The 24049-nt window shown below is 38.0% G+C and overlaps 1 protein-coding gene across 1 annotated transcript; it reads left to right on the forward strand.

Annotated features, from left to right (window-relative positions):
* Positions 1 to 25: 25 nt before the first annotated feature.
* Positions 26 to 19918, forward strand: CDC7 (cell division cycle 7). Its single transcript, XM_075156267.1, has 12 exons — positions 26 to 139; positions 2742 to 2847; positions 6209 to 6295; positions 8148 to 8283; positions 8915 to 9008; positions 9091 to 9233; positions 11077 to 11326; positions 11913 to 12008; positions 12845 to 13023; positions 14289 to 14371; positions 17307 to 17456; positions 18468 to 19918. The coding sequence occupies exons 2-12, from the start codon at positions 2754 to 2756 to the stop codon at positions 18842 to 18844; spliced, it is 1689 nt and encodes a 562-aa protein (XP_075012368.1). The 5' UTR covers positions 26 to 139; positions 2742 to 2753; the 3' UTR covers positions 18845 to 19918.
* Positions 19919 to 24049: the final 4131 nt, after the last annotated feature.

The following is a 24049-nucleotide window of genomic DNA, read 5'->3' on the forward strand; positions in this document are numbered from 1 at the left end:
AGCGCGCCTTCCTCCGACCGGCGGTCCCATTGGCCGGGGTCGCGGCTTCCGCCGAGGGCCGGGATTGGTCGTGGCGGGGCGGTCGGCAAAAGGCGGCAGCAGGCAAAACCCCGGCGCGTCGCGGCAGCCCGCGCCCCGCGTGAGTGAGTCCCCGCGCGAGCCCCCCCCGGCCGCGCCCCCCGGCCCTGCCCGCACCGCGGCCTGCCCGCCCCCCGCCGGGTGCGGCCGTGGCGGCCCGGGGGCGCCGGTCTCGCGCGGCCCTCCGCGGGCACGGGTGGGATCCTACTCGGCGCGGCGCGGCGCGGCCTGCTCGCCCTTGGGGAGGCCCCGCTCTGCCCGCCCCGCCACCGTCCCGGCTGATCCCCGCGGGGGGGCAGTTCCCGTGGGGCTGGTCGGAACGGGCGCCCGCCTCAGCGGTGCTGAGGGGCGGCTTCTCGAGGGGAGCTGAAGTGCCCTTCTCCGCCCTCCTCCCGGCGGCTGTGGCCACCCGGGGAGCCCCGCGCCCGCTGGCAAACCCGCGCGGAGCCCCCACCGCCCCCGTTGCAACCGTTTGCACGTCGCAAGCCTTCAGCTCTGCCGTGTCGTGTGCGACTCCCGCCCGTCTGCAACACGCGTGCTCTCGGAGCGCAGCTGGAATGCCGCTGGGGACGTGCGCTTGACCAGGAGTCTTGCTACCAGACGCGGTCCCGGGAAGCCACGCTGCTGTGCCCAGCTCCAGACGTTTTCCTGTTGTCTGGCAGCGCTGGCACTGTCAGCGCAAGCTGAAGTTCTGTGTGACTTCTGTTCCTTGTCTTGTAGTAGACAGATTTATTGTGGATCTGTAGCACATGTCAACTTGCTGCAAGACTTAATCCAACGACAAAATTTGCGTTTCTTAAATGGCAAAGTAGAGCTATTAGTATCAACTTCTATTTTTGGCATTTTGAGCTTTTTCCAGGGGTGTCTGTGTGTAAGTTCCCATTCAAAGGAGCTTTGCATTTTAGTGGCAGCAGACTGTGTTCCAGTTCGCAGCGTTGCTTTAGCTAAGGATTCAGCAGCAGTATCACTAATTTTTGTGTGCAAGGTTCAAGACCCTGAAGCTATGTGGTCTGTTGAAATCTGTCACTATCTTTTTTTTTTCTTATTTTGATATTATGGAGAACATTGGTTTTTTTAATTGGAGATATGATTTAACTGCAAGAAAGTTCTTTGAGCTGAAACTTTGGATCATTTTGGTCTTCCTTTTAATTTTTTATCTCTAATGGTGTCTTTTGACAAAACGTCCTTCGTAAAAACGAAATATCTGACTGGATCAAACTTTGTTTGGTGTTCCATTTTATAACTGTTAAGCCCATTTCCAAATTAGTAAACCATTTTTTAATATACTCAAGTATTTGAGGTATCGGTTCTGCAGATGATAGCTTGTGCATTTAACATAAATGAAATGACACATGAGTTACTGAGCTCCTTTCACCCTCCTCATGGCCAGCAAGCCATTAACATGTTCCCATGGAGTTTGCAGACAGAAGCGTTCATTTTCTCTTTCTGTGGCCAGCCTTGAACTGGAAGAGCCTAGAGCTGAGGCTGGCGTGGGGCTGAATCAGAGCAAGTGGGCCGTGGTGAGCAGCGGGGGGCGTCTGTATTAATTTGGACTCCTTACTCTGCTAATGAGGCCATGCCATTTCAGGTTTGGAACAGGCTTATCTGCCTACTCAGCACTAGCAGAGGGAGTGTCTACCTGTGGGAGACTAGAAATATCTCTAATCTCATTCCATTAGTTTGTCAGTCCCACTCTCCAGCAAAGCTCCCTCAAAAAAACCAGCTGTTGCCTGTCCCTGTTCTGTTGCATGAGGATGGCAGACTAAAGGTAGCTCAAATTCTTTGGGGACAAAATATATTTCTAGCTCCATAGCTGAAACAAATGAATCCTTTAATTTGAAGTTTTTCAGAATACGCTTCCCCCGTGTAGAAAGGTTCAGCCAGAACTTTGAAGGTTTGGCAAAGTTACAAGCAAGGAGGATCTTTGAATGGAACCAGTGTTGGGCAACTGCAAGAGGTGGCGCTTCCAGGCTGACTTATCACTGGTTATCCTGCCCTGGGGTTCTCTGCCTTTCTTTTCCTCATGAAATAGGATTATCAGGGGTTTTTGATTGTACAATATTAGTATACTTTACTAATTTACAGTTTTACTTACAGTGTTTCCAAGATTTGGGAAAAAGCATTTCAAAATAAGCATGTGCTATTATTTCTTGTTATGGGGCGAGGACAACAAATAATTATGCCTTTTGTTGATGTTATCTAGAAGAGAGAGAAATCTCTCATATTGAGAAGATATTTTTTTCTTTTATAATTTCCTTCAGGTTTTCTGTCTTTGTACAGGTGTTGCAGTATGCCATGCAGCTATTCCTATGTGCATCAGTTCCTTGCCTTTCAAAGCAAACTTCAGGGAAAAGATAATGCTTTAATGTGAATGAGGAAACGCACAAGAGATGAAAGAAAATCACTTGTGTCTAAGCTTATCCTGCAGTCTTCCTTCCCTTCCCCCTTTTTTCCTCTTACTAGAAAGAGTGGGTTTACTGGTTTAGTTTTTCTCTGGGATGATGGGTGACGCTTCGTTGTTTTAGGTAGCACAGGGGAACTTCTCGAACTCCCTAAATTTCATCTCAGGAACTGAGTGCAGGGCCAGGAAGTGTCTTACCAGATATGCTTGCTCCCCCAGGTGTCCAGAAGTGGTCCTCAAAGTCTTGGATTTTTTACTTCAGGTTTGTTTTGTGATGGAGACAGTGTTGAAGCCTCACTGTGATGAACAGCACCCTCATCAGGCTGAAGACCTCCATTGGAAGCATGAGCAGAACAGCAAGCTTTCAGGTATGTGCTAAAATAGGGATTGCTAACATGTTTTGTGCTGACATGCTTCTTCATCACTTCAGGAAGTTTCAGCATCAATTATAAGCCTGTCTGTATATGGTCCTGTTGTATAAAGAATTAATGAAATGAAAACATTTGAGGTTGCTTTTGATTTTAAGCTTATTCCTGCTTTCTGTGTGTTACAAAACTTCAGCAGCAGTAGTTTGTCACAATTTGCTAAGCTTACTATTTATTTATTATAGAATATGTTATTATAAGAGGATACCAGAATTCCAAAAAGGCAGTCCTCAAGAATAAAATTTTCTGACCAGACAAGTACACAAAAATAATATTTTTGCCTTTTAATCTATAATTGCCAGCCTTAGCCTTAAATTTCTTTAGATGTGTCTGTGTGCATAAAAACACTGTTCTTGCTCTTACCAGAGAAGGTGAACTACGAACATGTAGCTTGGATAGTGTTTTTGTTGCTTGTTTTTGGGTCTCTTTGTGAATGTACTTCAATCTGGATTTTTTGTACAATGCTTGCTCAGTAATTGTGGATGGTCAGCCAGCTTATATATAATGGCTACTGATTTTCCTAGAAATAGATAGTCCTCCGTCAGTCCCTTGCACATCCATGTCCAGAATTGCATAGAGTGATGCTGAGTAACATTTAGTTGTCTCACTTTGCAGATGCTTTTCATTCTAGGAAGTAAAGAAATTACTTTAAAATCTGCTTGCAGAAAATGTTGGATATTATTATTATACACTGATGGTACAATGACTGTATGTCCTCTATACCCGGCTGGGGATTCAGGCCCCCAGAAGATAACAGATGATGTTTATACTGCTGTCTATCAACACGGACAGTCACTGACTGTTTCTGGCACTTTTCAGGATCTTCCACACAAGCAGCTGTGTTGAGTTACTAAATGCTCTCAGTGCCTTGGGTAGGCAGGGCTCTGGCCTAGGATCTGCAGCCTGGGTCACCCGCTGTTAGTGCTCCGATAGCATTGAACTTTTCCAGGCCGGAGCCTGAGTTCAGTGTTGGACAAAACGGAGTATTTGGCAGATTCTATAGCAGTTATTGAGAGAGCTTTTCATCATTGTTAGTGTCTACCTTAGGACTGTTAGACTGGTGGCACAAAACAACCCAAAACCTGTTATAGCCAGGAAAGTAGAAATCTGCTCGTTTCTAAAGACTTAAAAGATGTGCCTTTTGAGTCCTTGTTAGGAGTCTTGGTTTTTGCCAGAGTTAAGTCCTTTTTTCCTAACCAAGCAACTTTACTGGAGAAATTCCAGTGCAAATTTTATGTTGTAAGTTACTGTCAGTATATTTTGTTTTTAGTAAAAACTGAAGCTTAAGCAGCTCTCATCAGAAGTGACTAAAATGCAAGCATTGGAACAAAACTGTAAGTTGCTTTATTTGGAGCAGGTTAGATAGCGAACTAGTTCTAAACGATGTTGTTCTAACAGAGCCTGTCAGAACTATATCGCTGTTGAAAACAATTTTCTAGCTCTGTCCTGTGGCTACTGACCTCTTGGGATGAAGTTTATGTCGGATGTTTCAGAACCCAATAACAGGATTCTCTTCCTGAGGTGAAAGGCCTGTGTCTTTGAGTGATGCAATAACATTTAAGTTAAGTTCTTTGTAGTTCTGTTATGTGGTTTCATCTCTTAACGTCTTTTGAGTATTCCTGGGGAAAATGGAAGTACAAATATCAGCCTTTCCCCTTCCTGTATTTTCTGAAGATTTCAGAATTTCTGAGCACGTGGGCAATATGAATGCTATCAATTCAAAAAGTGTTATGTAGTAACTTCTTGAATTTTTAGTGTTATTTTCAACAGAAATTTTTACTATATTGACAGGAAAATGAAGTGATTCCTCAAACTTTCAATTTCCTACTTTTCAAGGTGTTTAACTTAATCTGGCTCTGTAAAATTGGGGAATAACCAGAATAACTGTACAGTTGACCAGTTTTCCATAGCCTTTTCCTTCAGGGATTATTAGACACAGGGTCCTGTACATCTTGACTGTTAGTACAAGTCTGGTCATTTTTATCCTAGGATATTTTTGAAGATTTTAAATATGATTCCTAGCAGAACTGATTGACTTTTTACTTGTATTTGTTGATCAAACCAGTATCTTAAATGAATGTTAGCCGTTTTGGTGTGTAGTGTAGGGTTTTTTCCATTCCTGAAATATCCCCCCCGAAATGACTTAAAACAAAATAACGTGGAGAAGCAGAGGGAACAACTTAAAGGAAAAAAATAAGTAAATGGATAGTAAGAGAGGCAGCAGGCTTCAGTTCTCAAAAGTATTTTTAGTCTGTTGGTTTTTATAAATTTTTGAAATTAAAAAAAAAATTACAATCAAAAGTTAACTATAACTTGAATTACCAACTAATTTATTGGGTTTCTACCAGGAAGGAAGGGTTCTTTAAGTAGACTTTAGATTTTGTTGCTGTATAAAGTGAGCTAACGTAGAAGGTTGCGGATGCATGCTAATCCATACTTTGTTTCTAGCATATCATTCATATTTTGAAAATAGTTCTCATTCCTTGTGACTTACTGTCCTGGTAAAACATAGTACATTTTTGTGTATACAATTGATATATTTATGTTAAATTTAATTTCTTATTTATTTTTAGGATGAAAAACGTATACACAATTTTTTTCTTCCATTTGATTGACTTTCCAAATACCAGTTTGTGCTTACTTCTGTATAATAAAATACTCTTCACCCCTGCTTTACAGAAATTAGTCTGTAAACTATTTGTTTGTAAACTGAATGGAAAACTACATAATTTTTTTAAATAATACAGTACAACATCGTTGTTATGCCATCTAGTGATTGCAGCATAAAGTGCAGCAACTTAAATGCAGAGCAAACGTGTGTTTACTATTTTAAGTAACAGTGTGAAAGATTGCATTATTGATCTTAAAAAAAAAAATTATTTTCCTACATTTTTTTTTTGCATCCCATGGATGTGCTCCTGTGCTTATAGGAACAACTATTATAGTTTTGTCTTCTATGAAATTGACATTGCAAATCTCATGAAAACATTTATCGATGAGCTGTAAGTTGATGTTTTACTAACCAGAAGGCTTTTGCTCTCAGGAACTGCAAGGTGGCAGATAAGTTAAAAAAAAAAATTTAAATGCTGCAGTTTATAAGGGAGTGTGATGAAGAATAATAATAATAATATCAAGTATGCAGATGGTAATGTCAGCAGGGATAGATACCCGTCTGCTGTTTTTTCCTCTGTTTATGTGAATTCACCGTTCTATGCACTGAAGTGTGATTTGTGATTTCAAATATAGATCAGATATTGAATCAAACAATAAAATTCCTAATTTATTTTCCCCATTCTTTCCACAGCAGGAATAAAAAAAGATATTGAAAAACTTTATGAAGCAGTGCCACAGCTTGTAAATGTGTTCAAAATTAAGGAAAAAATTGGAGAAGGTAAATGTTTTATTTTACCTTGCTTAGACTTAGATTTCTTTTGGTATTTCTAACTTAAAAGGTATAAATCTAAGATCCCAATATATGCAATTTAAGCCAAATGCCTTTTTGATTTATTACTATGTCTCTGTAGGAATTCTAATATGTTGCTGAGCCTAGAGGTGTGTTAATTAGGGACATTTTCAAGATATTTTCTTGAATATCTGGTATATTAAAGCCTTTCAAAAAACCAGCATTCCAGTTTCAACAACTAAAGATTTTTGAGGTAGATTTGAGTAAATAAGTCTTAACACTCCATCGAGAAATCTATTTATATGCAGCTGTGTTTCGACATATTTAACTGCTGTTCCTTAAGTTGGCTTTGTTTCCACTGAAACCCTGTGGGCAGAACCGGAGGAGGAGACTGAAAGATTATAGCTGCTTTATTTAAGCAGCTATAGACATACAGTATCAAATTTTAGAACATTTGGGTACACCTTTCCTTCAACAGATACTATTGCAGGTACCTTCAATAAACATTAGGCATGACTATAAATAGATTCTTAGGTACTTCTGCGTGTGGGATTTCAGCACTTTTTGGAACTTTACCCATGCGATCTCTGAAATGCTTTGTGACACTCCACACTTTTAAACAAAGATGTTGACGAGAAGCTGGATTTTTTTATGACTGTTTTGTGATGGAATACCTGTGATGGGTAAAAGTTTTTGTCTCAAAAAACACCCCCAAAAAACCTCAGCTCCTTTCACCAGTGCTACAAAATTTCAAAAACAAAACAAAGAAAATAAGAGTTCTGCCTATCATAAAAAAGATCATATAATTAAATAAAATCTGTGGTTATGAATAATACTTTGATTTTGCTCCTGGGAGCAAACAATGCTTTTAAAAAATACCAATTGCAGTTCTGCAGCATTATGAGAAAACAAGCTTCAACTTAGGATTCCACTCTGGCGTCACTTTCTTTTAGCAGTTCTCACCACCAAAATAATGTCTTAGGTCAACTTGGTAACCCTTGCTGCTATAATCAATTTTACTGAATGTATGGGACTCTCGATTTTTTTTTTTTTTTTCTTTTGTGACTGCAAGAAGTATTAGAGTTTTCGCTGGCATTTTGATGTATGTATGCACTTAGAGACTGTTAAACTAGCATGATGCAAACACAATACTTAAAACGTAATCAGAAGTGATTTGTATTGTTTATTCATACAATGCTTCAACTTGTATGTTCAGATATCTCAGATCATTAGGATAAATTAACCTCCTAAGAGGTATATTAGGATATCCTTAAAATTAAATGGGTGGGTAGGTTTATCGTACAGTCTGAATACTCCCTTTCTCAAATGAGTATCACGTTCTGTTTATACGGTAATGCTCTGGGCAAACAAATAGCAAAGTTACACATCATGTGAGAAGTCTTACTTTATAGATAAGGTAACAGAATTAAGAAAAATGTAGCAATTTCAGAAGTGCTTTGAATAGTAAAGGCAGTGCTTTCCAGATTAGCATTATATAGCCCACTTACATTGTAGGGAGAGAAGAGTTAGATGTCAGATGAAAGTAAGCTGCCTAAACAAGAAAGCAAATCAAAGATAGGAAATTTACATTCAAAGAGCTCTGTGTCCCAGGCAAGTTAGACAGTGTTACTTTTGCATTTTTTCTGACGTAAAAAACTTGTATACAAGATCACCGAATTCAGTAATAGAAAAAAGGAACTGCATTTTTCTCTTCTAGAATCTGCTTTTGATGTAGTATCAAGTATACTGCAGGATTGCGAACAGTTAGATCACCTCTGTAAAAATCTGAATTGACGTAATTAAAAATGCCGAAGACAGTGTTTTTCTCCCTTCTTTACAGGTACTTTCAGTTCTGTTTACTTGGCCACAGCCCAACTACAAACAGGATACGAGGAAAAAATGGCTCTGAAACACTTGATTCCAACCAGCCACCCTCTGCGAATTGCTGCTGAACTTCAGTGCCTCACAGTAGCAGGGTACGTAAACAAAAAAATTGTGATTGTCATGACTAAACTGCTGAACATTGTCTTAATGTTCTTTATTTATTTATTTTAATTTTTGGCACTTCGCTTGCCTTTTTTTAACCGCAAAAACGTATCTTCTTTTTATCAAGAGGTAAATAAGAAATGGAGTGTCTTACCTGTAATGGATGCCCTTTTCTGCTAGTCTCAGTTTGCGGATGGTGCTGTATCTTCCATTCGAGAAGTTCTATGATGTATCTCTGTGATAACAAAAATTCCAGTTCTGAAATGCTTGGAAAAAATAATCTCTTCATCAGAAAATACAGAATGAATACTTGTGGCCAGAGTGTGCTGAATAGCACCTTCTTAAGGTAGTTGGTATCATGAAGGTTAGGTCCTACATTTAATTACAGCATAACGACAAACCAGGACCCCACAAATAATCTGCGGAGCCCTCATTGCAAACTGCAGAACTCAAATGGAACATAGCAATGAGAGGCAACAGCATAACTACTGACTGCTGATAAGACAGCTGTCAAAGTATAAATTAGATTATAAAAGAAAGCCTGACTGAAGTTTTTAAGAAATAAAGGACAATAAACACCCATCTTCTGGTCTTTATTCAGTGACATTACTTTTTTTCTAGGGGACAAGATAACGTTATGGGAGTTAAATATTGCTTTAGGAAAAATGATCATGTGGTTATTGTTATGCCATATCTGGAACATGAATCCTTCTTGGTGAGTCCCAGACTTTTTATGTGTAGTAAAACTTTTTAATTTAAAGCTGTTGCATAATTACAGTATCCAAATCATCTTTCAGGACATTTTGAATTCTCTTTCCTTTGAAGAAGTGAGGGAATACATGTTTAATCTGTTTAAAGCGTTGAGGCGCATTCATCACTTCGGTATTGTTCACCGTGATGTCAAGCCCAGTAACTTCCTCTACAACAGGCGGCTAAAAGAGTAAGTTTGTCCAGATGACCATATTGTGATCTCATCTGAGGATGTGTGCCTTGGCAGAATAGAGTCAATTAGGCTTTTGGTTTTTTTTTCCTTCCAGCTGCATAACGTGCTTAAGTAATAAAGCTAAGAAAGATATTTTTTTTTAATCTGTAAAACTTTTCTTTCTGTGTTTAGGGATTTGAGGAGGAAGGAATTTTTTTTTCATACTTAATGTAATATCTGCCTCGTAGAGTGAAAAGTACCTGAAAAAATAAAGATTTTACTATTAAGTAAAAGTACTAGATTTTTAAAATAAGAATAAGAAGAATAAATTCAGTATTTTTTTTAATAAGAAAGCTAATAGTGACTTGTGGTGCGTTGACTGATATTTGTAGATTTTTACTCGTGGATAGAGTAAAACTGATACAGATAAGATAGCTGGATTTGGGCTGTTTTCACCTTACATTGAATTAGTGTTTATAACTAGTATGGTTGGACTTTTTGCTTGCAAGTTACAATATTTAAGGACCATAAAAAGCAAGGTACTGCTTTTTTGTGAAGAGCTGAAATGAATAGAATAAGGTACTGATTCAGTGCTAGCAATCCTATAGCTGTATTGGTGAGTAGTGTGCTATGTACAGTTGAGACATTGAGGTGCTGGAGCGTGTCCAAAGAAGAGCAACGAAGCTGGAGAAGGGCCTGGAGCACAAGTCTTATGAGGAGCGGCTGAGGGAACTGGGGTTGTTTAGCCTGGAGAAGAGGAGGCTCAGGGGAGATCTTACCGCTCTCTACAACTACCTGAAGGGAGGTTGTAGCGAGGTGGGTGTTGGTCTCTTCTCCCAAGTAACTAGCGATAGGACGAGAGGAAACGGCCTCAAGTTGCACCAGAAGAGGTTTAGAAAGGGTTGTCAAGCCTTGGAACAGGCTACCCAGGGAAGTGATTGAGTCACCATCCCTGGAGGTATTTAAAGACGTGTAGATGTGGTGCTTAGGGACATGGTTTAGTGGTGGACTTGGCAAGTGTTAGGTTAACAGTTGGACTTGATGATTTTAAAGGTTTTTTCCAACCTAAACGATTCTATGATTCTATGTAGTGAAAGTTTGTAGGCGAGATTTGATTATATTTTGCCAAACCTTAAGCTTAAAAATTTGAGAAATACTGATTTTGGGGTTTTTTTGTTTGTTTTTTTTTTAATCTGTCAAAATGAATTCGTACTGTCGTTTTGCTCTTCCAGCATTTGGTTGAGCCTTAATCTCTACTTTGGGTGTGGAGGCCATGGAGCTGAGTTTGTCTGAGACGCAGAGACAGCTGGATTGTCTCTGTACTGGTTGTAGCAAAAAATAATTCTTTTAAAGACAGAACTGAACTGTGAACTAATGTACTCTTACCTGTTTGAAGATTGAAGTAAATTCCAGTAGTATTGCTTGAAGTCTGGCAAAACTCTCACAGCATTGTTAGTCTTGTCTGTCTTCACTGCTACATTTGTGCCTCTGCCCATGGGAATCCTGCAAGGGTCAAGTCACTTGTACTTGACTGTTGGCTGAAGGTTTGGAGCTGTAGGACTAGAAGAACCCCAGAAAGGAGTTGCTGGGAATATTTTTTTAACCATTGGAGAAAGTATGCGCTTGAGAAGATTTTGGGACAAGAAACAATGAAGTAAGATGGGTATCAGGTAAAAACATTGAGGGGATAGGTAAGATAGGACAAGAGGAGGAGAAGGAGGAAAATAGGACTGTGATGCTGGCAACAGTACGGATAAGCAACATACTGAGTAAAATGTGAAAGAAAGGTAAGTAATGAATAGGAAATTGAACTGATTGATGGATACTTTTTGACTCCTGATTCTAAATTTGTGTCTTTCAGGTATGCCTTGGTAGATTTTGGCTTGGCACAAGGAACCCCTGATACGAAAATTGAACTTCTCAAAACTGCTCACTCTGAAGACCAGCAGGGAAGTTGCTCGCAAAATAATCCCACCATAGCCTTGGGAAATGGGGTTTCTGTCAGTGTCACAGCACCTAAACAGATAGCTCAACAGTCAGCCTCAAAAGCAGCTGATAAAAGGTCCAGCTCACTTTCAAAAATACAGATTAAACAAGGAAGAGGAGGAAAGGTTTTCAGTCTTTTTCATTAATATTGTTGTATGTTTAATGTATGACTTCATCCAACAGGGGGAGATGTAATACTTGAACAAAAGTTGTGCATGCGTATCTTGCAGGATCCTAATGTGATGCACAGAATCACAGTGTTCATATTACAGTGGCTAGCTTTACGTAACCCTATTGGCATCATTCACTATCTGTTAGATATAATACAATGCCGAAGGCTGTACAAAACCCTAGCATGGGTTACTATTTAGACAGCCTTAAAGCTTTTTTTCAAGTGATGTGTACTGTGGAACTCCACCCCGAGTCAATAATTATTCATCTATGTTCAATTACTTAGTTGCATAACAAATGCAGTACAGATGACATTCAGGTTGTCTTACGGCACTTCTGAGGTGTGATTCGTTTTGTAAGCATGTTTGCTGTCCTGTCTAGACCATGTTTTCTTCATCCACAGTAAACTGATGCCTGAAAATGACTTGCCATGCAGCTGTTCTTGTTTTATGTCACTTCACACTTTTTTTTTGAACTGTCAGTATCCAGCTGACTGTGTGTTAGATAGGATCCTTATTGTCCTTTTTGTTGCTCTTGTAGGAGGATTCTGTGCACCATTCTGTCCAGCGCTCTGTCTTTGGAGAGAGGAATTTCAATGTCTATAGTTCCACATACCAGGAGAACTCGAGTACAAAAGTAAGAAGGGTGACTCATCAGTAAGAGTCATCTGTTACATATTTGAAAAATTATAGAACTGGTTGTTCTGTAAGACTGGACACTACTCCAGGATGCTGTGGAACTAAAAGTTTTTGAACAGATTATTAAGTGTGTCTTTGCTGAAAGGCTCGAAGAATTTTTCCTTTTTGTTTCACTCCCTTTGGAAACTCTTAAAGAGCTAGTTATGTAGCTGTCTCCTTAGCCGATATTGTTTGTATGCTAAATTAATCTTTTTTTCCTACATGTGTATCTGTGTAACTAAGATATACTTAGCTTGTGAAACTTCGGTTTTTTTATTTTGCAGTTGAAGCTGGAGAGAAAACTTGTAATAAATATTTTTCTGTACTTTTTGTAATTAGTATTTAATATGACAAGGGGGAAACCCCAACTAAATTAGAGGGTTTGGCCAACAGTGATCATTTTATTGTAGAATTAGAGTTAGTGCCTGTGTGTTGCTATGGCATTTCATATACATTTTTTTTTATTCTCATGTTGAACCAAAAGAATTCTTGAAACATTATACTAACTTGAAAAATACTTGTCTTGTAGCTTCAGAATATCTAGTGTATATTGTTTTTCAGTAAACACTGAAAAATGTTTTCCGAAGGGGAGGAAATCGGGATATTTAGAAAGCTCCAGTGCCTGCTTCATAGATGTTGTGATATTGTTAAAAAGGTTTGCTGTCTTCTGTTCTAAAATTGCAGCTTCTTGCTCATGAGCACCTGTTCAGTCTTAGTATTTTAGGAACTGGCCTGTCTATATGTAAAGGGAACCTTCTTAAGTATGTCACCTTCTCTAAAATATCTACATTGCAGCTCATAAAACAATCAAAGATGATAGATGTTTCATCTAGGAAGTTAGTAACAAAGAAGAAGATTATTTCTACCAAAACAGTGAGCAATGGGGCAGCCAGGAAAGCTGCCAGTGGTTGTCCCTCAAATCTGACCTGTGACTGTTACGCAACGGATAGAGTTTGCAGCGTTTGCCTTTCAAGGTAATTTGCTTTGATAATGTTGTAAAATTGTCTGCTATGCTGTCAAGCAAGGTCAGAAACTTAGATTTACTAGACAGCTGATTTAGTGGGTGAAAGATAGCACTTGATCTGTGCAACCCTTAAAACACTGAGTATGCTCTTTTTAAACAAGAATAGTTCATGGAATTCGTGGAATAATTGGTTCACTGCTATCTGCAGGAAGAGAGATTCACAGTTAATAATTTTTTATTGTTGTATTTAATTATCCACTTAATTGCTTGAGTTAATTCAACACTTAGAGAAGACAATACATCAATCTGTCATTAATAGTTATCTAATAGGCTTAAATCATGCCAATGGTTTGGATTCTGGAAATCATTAAATGTAGGGGGGGAAAAAAAGGAAACATGACTGGTTTTATTTGTTCATTTAAAAAATAATGTTTAAGTTCTAATAATAGACAGGTTAGATAATCTTAATAACTCAGTTCAACTCCATCCCTCTGCAGTTAGTTTTGGTTATGATGTACTATTGCCTTTTATCCACACATTAAGGAACACAGATTAATGCAGAGAATTCTGCTTACTAGGCATAGTCATGAAACTGTGGGGTCCCTCTCTTCCCAGACTGTCAAAAAATATGGTGATATCAACTTCATTTCAGAAGTATGAAACATGAGCAATTTGCCAGACTCAAAAGAGAAGTGGCCCATAGAAGGAAGGCACTTTAAGCCATATAAGAAAGCTCTGGAAAGTTTTTTAAAAAATAATTGTAATCTCACACCTTTTAGTTGATCTAACGAAAAGTAAATTCTTGTCAACACTCAGAAATAATGAACCTTTGCTATGGACTAATACAAAGCCAGAGCATCCACATTCAAGAATCTAGTGCATTTTTTGCCTTTGGTTAATTAGTCTCAACTTTAAAGTTTCCTATGAAAACAAGCCTTTAGCAAAAACGATGCTGCCGTTGAATGAAACTAAAAAAGGTCATTGTGATGAAGTATGCAATAAGTATTTCTGTGGTATTACCTTATGCTAGATAATATAATAAAAATACAATAATATAATAGATAATATAATATAATAAGGATGTTATCTTATGCCACATAATAATTTCATGCTAGTTTGAAGATGCTTCAAACTGCTATAAAACTTGAATAATGCAGGGTTAGGCTGTTTACATATCTTACACAAGTATATTCTAAAAATAATATTAAGCATTATTATAATTAGAACTTATTTATCAAGTTTTATATTCTAAACATTTTTGTCTCTTATTACAAGGTGTCAGCAGGTTGCTCCCAGGGCAGGAACACCTGGATTCAGAGCACCAGAAGTATTAACAAAGTGCCCCACTCAGACCACAGGTACTGCACAACAGACTAAAACTAATGCCTTTTTTCACCTTTTGATCCTTGTCATTTATGCATCTTATGTTGTCTTTTTTTATGGCAGGGTTTTTGTTTACATGTGAAATTCATTTTGTCATCCCTTCTAACAGCTATTTCCTGATATTAATTAAAAGTTTATTATTCAGAGTAAGAACAAGTTAGGAATATTTTTCCTGTGTTTGAAACTTGAATATGTCTTTATTCATTTGAGGGGCAATGCCATATGCAGGAGTTGAATACAATGTGTTTTAAAAGAAAACAAAGCTGTAATTTTTATCAAGTTTCTTGGCTTATTGGCTTATTTATTCAAGTAAAATCTTGAATAAATCTTGGGGAGAGGACATACTTTTCTAGACAGATTGTCACACATAGTTTGCTGTCATAGCAGGAATAGTTAATGGTATAATTGCAAATGTGTTTTAGAAAGTGTTGGTTAATATTTTTTTATCAGATTTTTTCCTTTTTGCTAGTGCTCTAAATAGCTCATCTGTAAAAGTCATAATTTTTTCTTACTAAATTTTTAATTTCTCAGGGTCAGAAACTATCAATAAGTTTCAGTAGTCTGGGTAAATATCAGGGCAGAGCAGAGGGATGGTTACTGCATTAGCTGATGGAAGTAGGATGGGAGAGGTTGTACATACCTGAAGATTGGAGGACCAATAAAAGCAAAGTTACCTGTTAAACATTTGGTGTACGACCAGGATTTTGACTTATGAAGAAGGGGGATAAATACAAATGTCCTCAAAAATTGGATTTAAAATAACAGGTTTTAGCCACTTTTTTGCTGAATACCTTTTGAGAAAATTGTCAATTTTCAGCACTTAAAGTGTGTATACACACTCAGAATAGACTTAACAATACATTTGATCAGCTTATCCCTAGATAGCTTAATGTTATTCGAAACAACGTCTGTGCTGTGGGTATGACTGGGATTTCAAGAAGTATGGCAGCCGGTTCGGAGTCGCTGTGCCTGTGCTGTTAACAGCCAGCTGTTTGGGCTAGGAGACATCCAGAAATCCAGGACAAGTTTAGACAATCTCTGAATCTGTCTAGACAGAATTTAGGCAGAAAGAAGACATACCTAGGAAATCTTGGACACATGCTAAGTGTTAAATATGCTTTCAGACGGTTTTCTGTTCTCTAGGGTAATGGAGAGCAGGATTACAGAAAATATGGGTAAATCTGGAAACCCTTGGGTGTGGCACAGACAGCACTAAAAGTACTGAGTCAGTGGTGCCGAGCTCCTGTAGTATGTCAACAAAGGCTTTAATTAGAACTGGGTAGACCAATACTAATGTTTATGAGATTATGTTGTATTTGAACTAACAAATCTTCTTGTCCAGTTCCATCTGGGACTGCTGTAGTCACCTCCTTGTATTCCTGCCAATCTTACTACTAGTTCTGGTCTCTGTGCCGAGACCAAGTTACCAGCTGGATCCAGCTGACACTATCCAGAGCTGCCTTCGTGCCGCTGACCCAGGTTCACAGTGCAGGGAATACAATCTAAACTCCCAAGCTAACGTTATACAGTTCCCGTTACGCTTTCACTTGGTTTGTCCCTCTGCTCCCCTTTCCTTGGTCTGCCTCACTAGTTGGATAACATAGACAAAAGCAGAGAGGAATCATGATTTTGGTGTCATGGCACAGGATCTTGCACTCTGCTGATGATCCCAGCTCTACCAGAATTGTGGGGCCAGGATTTACTAGCCATTCAGATATGTAATGTCTATTAATTTCAGCAAGAATTAAGTAGTTAAACATCTTTAAAGGTCTTGACCTTGATAACTCCAGCTTTCCCAACCACATGCTTGGGGTGATGCACAACACCTCAAACAGATAGTATGATCTTTTCAACAGTGATACAGTAATACTAAAACTTTTTTACAAAACTATGAAGAAGATACAAAATTTTTCCACTGTAAATTGTGCCAAATGATTAACTTGGATTTTTATTTTTTTTAATAAAAGACTTAAAAGCTGGTTTTGCAACTGAAGGCAACTTAATACCTTTTTTTTTCCCCAGAGTCCTATGCTAGTAGTATTTGTAACTAAAATGTCCAAATTATTACTGCCTATTTTACTACTTTTTTTTTTTTAAGAGCAGTAGACTAACTATGGCTTTATTTCCCAACTGTTAATTTTTCTCTTTAGAGTTTGAGAATCCTTCAAACTCTCTCCTTCATTTTCCTTGCCATCTCTCAAAATGTGCACCTTAGTGAGCCAAAAAGTTATGGCAGACAGGTATTCTCATAACTTTCAGTATTAAATTTTCCATCATGCTTTGGCGTCTATCCCCAGAGTACTCTCTGTACTCTTCATAACACAATGAAAGTGATGAATAACTTCTAACTATTACAGTTCTTAAACTGGCCATCTTGTCAAGTGATTTCATATTAGAGAGGAACAAAGTTCATAGTAAGATAAATTTTTTTAGTACTGCCTAATTGTAGCAGCCTCAGTCCCAGAAAAATTCAGATTTGCATTCATTTGTGAATTATTTTTTATTTATGATCTTTATTTAAGGTTTTATTCATATGAAGCAAACTTAAATAAGTATCAAAACTAGCCAGGTTTTCGCCCCCTCTCATCTCCCTGGGTAAAACAACCTCAAACATTGTTTTGGTACATTTTAAGTTTAGCAAGGTAATAGAATTACTCATGTGAAAAAATCTATGGAAAAGCTTAAACACTCCCTCTGCATCAAAGCAGGAAATTATTCTTCAACCTAATTATAGTAATTTCTGCTGTTTGCTGAAGTGTTATCTATGTGACCAAAGTCAGTAGGTAATTCAGAACATAACTTTTTCTGATAGAAACTTTTCAGGTCATAATTTCTTTTTAAAGAAAGTTGTTATTTTGTTTGTGATGAAATCGTGAGTTTAGTTATTACTAAGTTTGCTTTCAATTGCAGCAATTGACATGTGGTCTGCAGGAATCGTATTCCTTTCTCTGCTCAGTGGACGGTATCCATTTTACAAAGCAAGTGATGATTTAACTGCTTTGGCACAAATCATGACAGTTCGTGGATCCAAAGAAACCATTCAGGCCGCTAAAACTTTTGGTATGCGAACCTTAATTATGGGGAAAAGGAGAAAATGTATGCTTGGTCTGCTATTTAATGAAGTGACTTACAATCTGAGATTTTTTTTTTATATATATATAAAAATATATTTTTAGGTTTGGGAATAATTTTGGAGGTAAATCACACTTTTTGCATGTAAAATACTAAAAATACTAGTCTATATATACAGAATTTTAAGAAAGTTTTGTATTTTCCTATCTTTCATAATTTGTATATGGGGTACTTCATGCCATAGGTTTCCCAACCTGTCTACTGCCTTTCACTACGTCCGGGCTACTTGAGGTGAAATATGCCAAGTAAATGTTTTCTACAGGCATTTGGTTAGAATTCTTGAGGCAATGTTTCTATTCCTGCAAAATTTGCCCTGGAGGCTTAAGTCAATATGACTTAATATTTAGATGATGTAAACCTTGCTTTTTTCCCCCTAGCTCAAGAAGGGCTAGTAAAAAAAACAAAACCAAAAACCAACAGCTGGCCTGTTTAAAAAAAACAAAACCACCACCACCACAGAACACACAAAAAACTAAAATACCATTCCCCTAATTGTTTGCAAGCCAAATGCTGCAGCACTTGCTACCTGGAAGTGTAACTGACAGCATCGATTTTCATTCTCCAGACAGAGGTGTAAAAATTGGGGTATCTAATTTTCTTCAGTTCTGTGAAAATGACAGTGAAATGCAAAAAGATGGTGTGTGGGGTGGGTGACAACCTGTCACTACATAACTTCACAAACAAACCCAAGCAGCTTTGTTCTGAGCAGAACTGAGACTATTATCCTTCTGACTTGCTGGGGCTATTGCTGTAAAACATGGCTGGTTTGGAGGAGTGGGGGGGTTGGATTTGGTTTTTTGATAGGTTGGTGTTTTGGTTTTTTTCTTTTTTAATGCTGGTTACACTTCAAGACATGAAGTTTCTCTGAAACAAGCTTAGAAGTTACAGTTGCATAGAAAGTATAATAAAATGTTGCTTATTGTAAATTTTGTTTTCTAGGCAAATCAGTTCTGTGTACCCAAGTTGTCCCAGCGCAAAACTTAAGAACCCTCTGTGAGAAGTTGAGAGGAACAAATAGCAGCTGTAAGAGAGCCCAGGGTGAAGTGCCCAGCAAGTCTGTAAATGACTCAGCTTTGCCAGTTGCAATAGACAAACCGTGTGCTCCTGAGACACTCGGAAAACAAATTCAACACTTGAAGAGCTTTCAGGAGGTTGATGGTGCTTTGGAAATGAAGGCAACAGACATGAAAGGATGGGATCAGGTTCCTGATGAAGCATATGACCTACTTGATAAGCTACTAGACTTAAACCCTGCAACAAGAATAACTGCACAAGAGGCTTTGCTGCATCCTTTTTTTAAAAACATGAGACTCTGAGAAGATACCATATTCTATTATCACTTTCATACGTTTTATGTGGAAATGAGATACTGAGATAGTTTTACCTTGTTGCCCTCAACATTTACACTCACTGAAATACCATCATCACACTGTGCACAGAACTACTGAAATTTTACCTGTAGAGTTGGACTGCAAATGTAAGTTTACTTTAAGAAATACTTGCAGATGTAAAAATTACATGAACATCACTAACATGGTCTTATCCTAAGACACTGCTGAGGGGTTATTGCTGTGCATACCTGTTCTCTGAGAAATTTAACTTTGATCAAAAACTACAAAGAAAAAGAGTTTCATAAGCTCTATCCTTAATTCTCGAGATATTCCCTTAAAATTTACAAATTTGCCTTAAGGTATGACTGAAATAAGAAAGTGCTTGAGAGACTTTTTTCATACTTGCATATCTCTGCTTTGTTCCTGATTAGTACATGAGGGACTGAAAATGGAACAAAGTGTGTTAATTTTGTTCAGACTTTTTTCAGAGAACAGTATTACTTTGGGAGTGTTGCTAGAGGAGGGGCCAGGTGCTGGAAGTTATATCATCAAAAGAAAAGCATAACTGTTTTAAAAGTACATTTTTGTTCCTGTCTGGTCTTTCCTACTTAGGCAATAGTAGTAATAAATGCAGTTACTCATTTTGCATAGCCCATGTTTCCTCAGTGCCATGGGTAACTGTCAATATTCAACAACTACTGCCTTCAGAATGTCTTATGTGACATGCATAGGTTTGATTTCTGTTATGGAAATTGATTTTTTTTTTTTAAAGAATATCTGTTAAATAAAGGATTTGTTTTTATAACTTCAGAAGATTGTCTGGAGATGCTTCCATAAAAGTTAGTCAGGTAAGGTTTTCCTGTGGGATGTTTCTATTCAGGAAGAATTACGCACATTTGTTTCCTGCATAAATTCCTCAGTGATAGAAAACACTTTTCACATAGCTCTAGTGTATATGACTGTCATAGTGGAAGTATCTTAATTATCAAGGAAGTCTTAGCACAGAGTTAGAAGCTAGCTATTGTCTGGTCCTAAGTAGGAAAAACAACCTTAATAACCTCTAACCCCATACATTCAATGTGCAAAGTAAGTTACATTATGTTCAGCAGAAGTTACTCTAAAACCCTTGATAATTCTGGAGACCAAAACTTAATATGGGGTTTTTCCTTGTACATTTCTTGAAATGCTAATGGAGTTGTTGCTATAAGAGGTCACAAGCCATTCTGAGAAAAGATTGCTGCTTTGATAACTTTTGTATAAGCCTTCTCGTATGAGCTGGTGGTTATAATAGTGCAAAGGTCCTGACCAGGGCTGGGGATGAAGAGACATCATTTCAATAAACTCAAAATCCTGAATACATAGAAAGTGATGGTAATGTTGCTCTGTTCCTGGCACCAGCTGTTAGAGAAAAATATTTGCAGATGTCAGAATATTGATTGCAGAAAATCTTGAAACCCACAAGACCCTGGGGCCCAGGTCTTAGTAACTTTTGCTGTTTATGTAGTTTCAACACAGCACGTCACTGAGAAATTATTTATCTAAAGAAACTGTGGCCAAATTTGGCAAGCAATGCTGTCTGCCAGTGTCTGCAGATGTATTGTTTCCTCCTACTTCACTCATGCTGTCTATGGTCTTATGAGAGCACTAGCTGACAACAAGCAAAAATATGTCAACTATCTATTGTGAACTTTCTAAACGACTTCGGCTTTTTAAGCTTTCCTGCTAACCACAGCATTGAGCAGCTCCTTGCAGCAGGCACTACAACAATTAACCACTGCAAAAGTTTTAATAGCCAAAAAGGGAAAATCATTGCTGATGGTGTTTTTACCAAAACATTAAGGGTAAATAAAATTCTGTAAGGAACAATTCTAAGCTCAGTATATTCCATAGCAAGCTAGAAGAACACATTGTTATTCCTTCCTCCAGATAGCTATTTATTTAAAATCTGGAGACTTGTTTTGGGGAAAGGATAAATTGAAAAGAAAAATGTGTTTGATACAAGCATGTGCTCATGAAGTACTTTTCGTGGCACTCTACAAAAGAATGAAAGCCAGAAGTAAAATGTTAAATGCAATGGGCTCTCAATAAAAAAATAAAGAGAGAGAGAGAGAAAATTAAGGAAAACAGCAAGAAAACACTAGAGGTGAGCAGTGGTTGCCCTGAGTTTTCTGCTTCGCTCTCCTGTGGTTCTAAGAATCTCTCAAAGCCATAGGTAAGAGCCAAGTACCAAGATTCCTTTAAAGTTTAATTACGTGATTTGAGATGTTTATAAACTGAATGTGAATCTCCTACCATGAGAGCCGCAATTAGGGGAAACTCTGCACAGAAATGACATTGCTGCAACACATGTTCAGTGAGGCTGCAGCTGGATTACTGTTAAGTTCTGGACACCATGGTATGACAAGAATATTAATAAATTGGAAAGAAATCAAAAACAGCAGCAACAAGCAGCATGGACTTGGAAAGATGAAGAGAAACTGATACCTAGAATCCTGAGAACAGAATGCTGGGAGCAAATCTAAATACATCTGTGTATCTAGCATAGGGAAGACTAGCTTATTCTCAGTACTAAGCCAGGCTAGGTGAAGAAAGTGTGGCATGTGTTCAGTTTATGATATTTTTCCTAGTTGTAAATGATAATTAGGAAACAGGAGGGCATCTTATTGAGAGTGCCTGAGGAAACACCTGCAAAACAACAACAAAGTTTTTCTGGATAATACTGATAATAAGGGATAAATGAAATTCTAAATTCTATTGAGTTTGTAGTCCTATCACTTTTGAGATTGGACTCAATGAAGCGTTTATTTAAAGCAAAATACTATGTGGATAACAAAATAAGTGGGACATCAATATTCTGTCTGAAAATATTCAGTATCTTCCTTATTTTATGTATTTGCCATATCTACAGTTTACATATTCTCTGTTTTCCAGAAAGTGAAAGCAATATGGAACCAATATACAGCCAGGACTTCCTGTGCAGGTGCAAAAGGCTCCCCCAAATCCTTGAGTGGCCTCTTGAGGCCACCAGGTGTGATGGGATCCAAAAATGTTTCCATAACCGCCCACTATCCAGCCAAGTTCCTATGGTCAGGAGCTATGTTGGACCTTAAGGTAAAACATGAAGGAGGCTTTCATTCCAGCGCACCTCTGACATGGGTAATCTAGCAATCAGTGCATTGTGGTTTTGCAGGAATAAAACACACATCAAACTCATGGTGGCCTTTGTAATCTGTTTTGGCCACAGTGAAACATCTTATTTTGGATATGACTGCCAAGCAAAAAAAATATTTCCTTTACAAAGATGATTAATTTTCCTAGCATCTTTCTGACCATTACATTCTACTAGTAAGCAAAATACAAAGAAAAAGAAAAAACCTTCAGAGCTCGCCTCAAATATTTGTTGGTAATGAAGAGGTATGTTCCTCTTCTGAACTAGATGACATACGTAAAAGAAAGCGTTTGCATTTAGCAGGGCATACCTGAAATTTTCCTACCTCCTGAAGGCAGAGTACACAAGACAACAGAAGTCAAAAAAAAAAAACCAGTTTTCTCCCATTTGTTTAATTTATCACCACATTTCAAAGACACTTCAGCTATGGGGAGAAAATGACTAACCATTGAAGGCACTTAATAGAACAACAGCATTTTAAAGGAAATTAATACTTAGTGGCTTCATTAATTCTTATTCTATAATGAAACAATATATCTCAATTGGTAGGCTTATAGCAAGGACAATTATCTGAGACATTACTCAAGCAATGTTCTTACTGTAGCATAGCTGTAAATGTTTTTTTTTGCTGGGGGGGGGAGGGGTGTTGTATGTTTGGTTTTTTAAAGCACATAGTGAATTTTTCTACTAATGTAGCCACAGCATGTTCACTTCAAATTCCTCTTGTACCTTTTCCAGAAAACAGAACATGTACCAGGTCAGCGGCAGTACATATGTGGTTCATACTCCTTTCTGCTGCTGCGTTCCTGGCTGGCCAGTTCAAGGGGTAGTAAATATTTAAATTGGCAGCCTGCACACAGTGGGTGGAAATTGGATAGTCCCTTTGATCATACGCTTACAAAGGCCAGCATATAGAGTTTTGTTACTCTGGTAACAAAAAATTTCTGGTACCACTGAGGTGAGGGTCCAGTAAATTGGGTATTTTCCATCAGGAAGGTACAGCATAACCCAGACAACCAAGGGTTTTTAAATGTGCTTGTTGTATACTTAATGCTGCCTCTCCATGACTCAGCCCTTTTTACTTTCATGTCCTTTGACTCTGCAAGAATATTATCCCTATACAATGCTTTATTGTATCATGTTAAAAACTAACCCCTATAAGCATTCCAGAGTATCCCGAGAGTATTGTTTATTCCATTTCTGGAAAGACTTAAATCCTCCTGTGAGGGGGAAGAGGGTGGTTTTGTTACATGTTATTTGCTTTCTTGCATAAAGTTCTTCCATGGTTTTCAGAAGAATCAGATTTTAATCTAAGCCCTAATTATATCTTTGTTTCAAAAATACTAGTGCTAAGAAGTGTTTTGCCTACGGTGTCCATTCAATCCATTTCTTTTATACGGCATAAACAAACTACTTGTCACAAACAATGCATAATTAGTTTTACATCTTAATGTGAAGAGATAGGGATGTAGCCTAACAATTGGAATATTTGAAGGAAATTAACTCTTTATGATGCAAGGTTATATAATTTGGTTTAATGAATGCCACAGGTCATGTCTAGCAGGACATTGATAAAATCTCTCTTGTACTTTCCATTCCTGTTTCCTTTCACCATCTCTCCCAAAAAATCCTACCAGAGGATCAGATTCCTGCACTCTGTGTTGCTGTAAGGTATTTGTCTTTAATGATTCTTTTGCTGCTTTGAACGTTCCTGTGCGTTACGTCCAAACCACCCATTATTTCCGTTTCCAATTGTCCTATGAGTCTCTTTGGACTCCTGCTTCTGTTCTACTGTCCATTTGCTTCTTTCCAAGATCTCAGGTTCCTTATCAAAACCCCTCGCTTGGACTTGGCAGTGTAGGTAAGAAATTCTAGAGTTCTCTGTAGCATTTCATTTTTCTTGTCCATAGTCTTGTCTTATCTGATCCGGGAATACCAATTTCAAGCGAAAGAGGAAGTCTAACTTCTGCTGAAATTTCTACTACGTGTCTACGCACCTGTCTGTCTTAACACTGGAGGAA

Source organism: Calonectris borealis, chromosome 8 (assembly GCF_964195595.1).
Source record: "Calonectris borealis chromosome 8, bCalBor7.hap1.2, whole genome shotgun sequence".
Classification (NCBI taxonomy): domain Eukaryota; kingdom Metazoa; phylum Chordata; class Aves; order Procellariiformes; family Procellariidae; genus Calonectris; species Calonectris borealis.

Excerpts from the sequence above, each read along its gene's own strand:
- CDC7 (XM_075156267.1), top strand. The coding sequence starts at position 2,754 with ATGGAGACAGTGTTGAAGCCTCACTGTGATGAACAGCACCCTCATCAG. Across the intron at positions 9,234-11,076 it reads TACAACAGGCGGCTAAAAGA|GTATGCCTTGGTAGATTTTG; the intron begins GTAAGTTTGTCC and ends TGTGTCTTTCAG. Across the intron at positions 17,457-18,467 it reads TCAGGCCGCTAAAACTTTTG|GCAAATCAGTTCTGTGTACC; the intron begins GTATGCGAACCT and ends TTTGTTTTCTAG.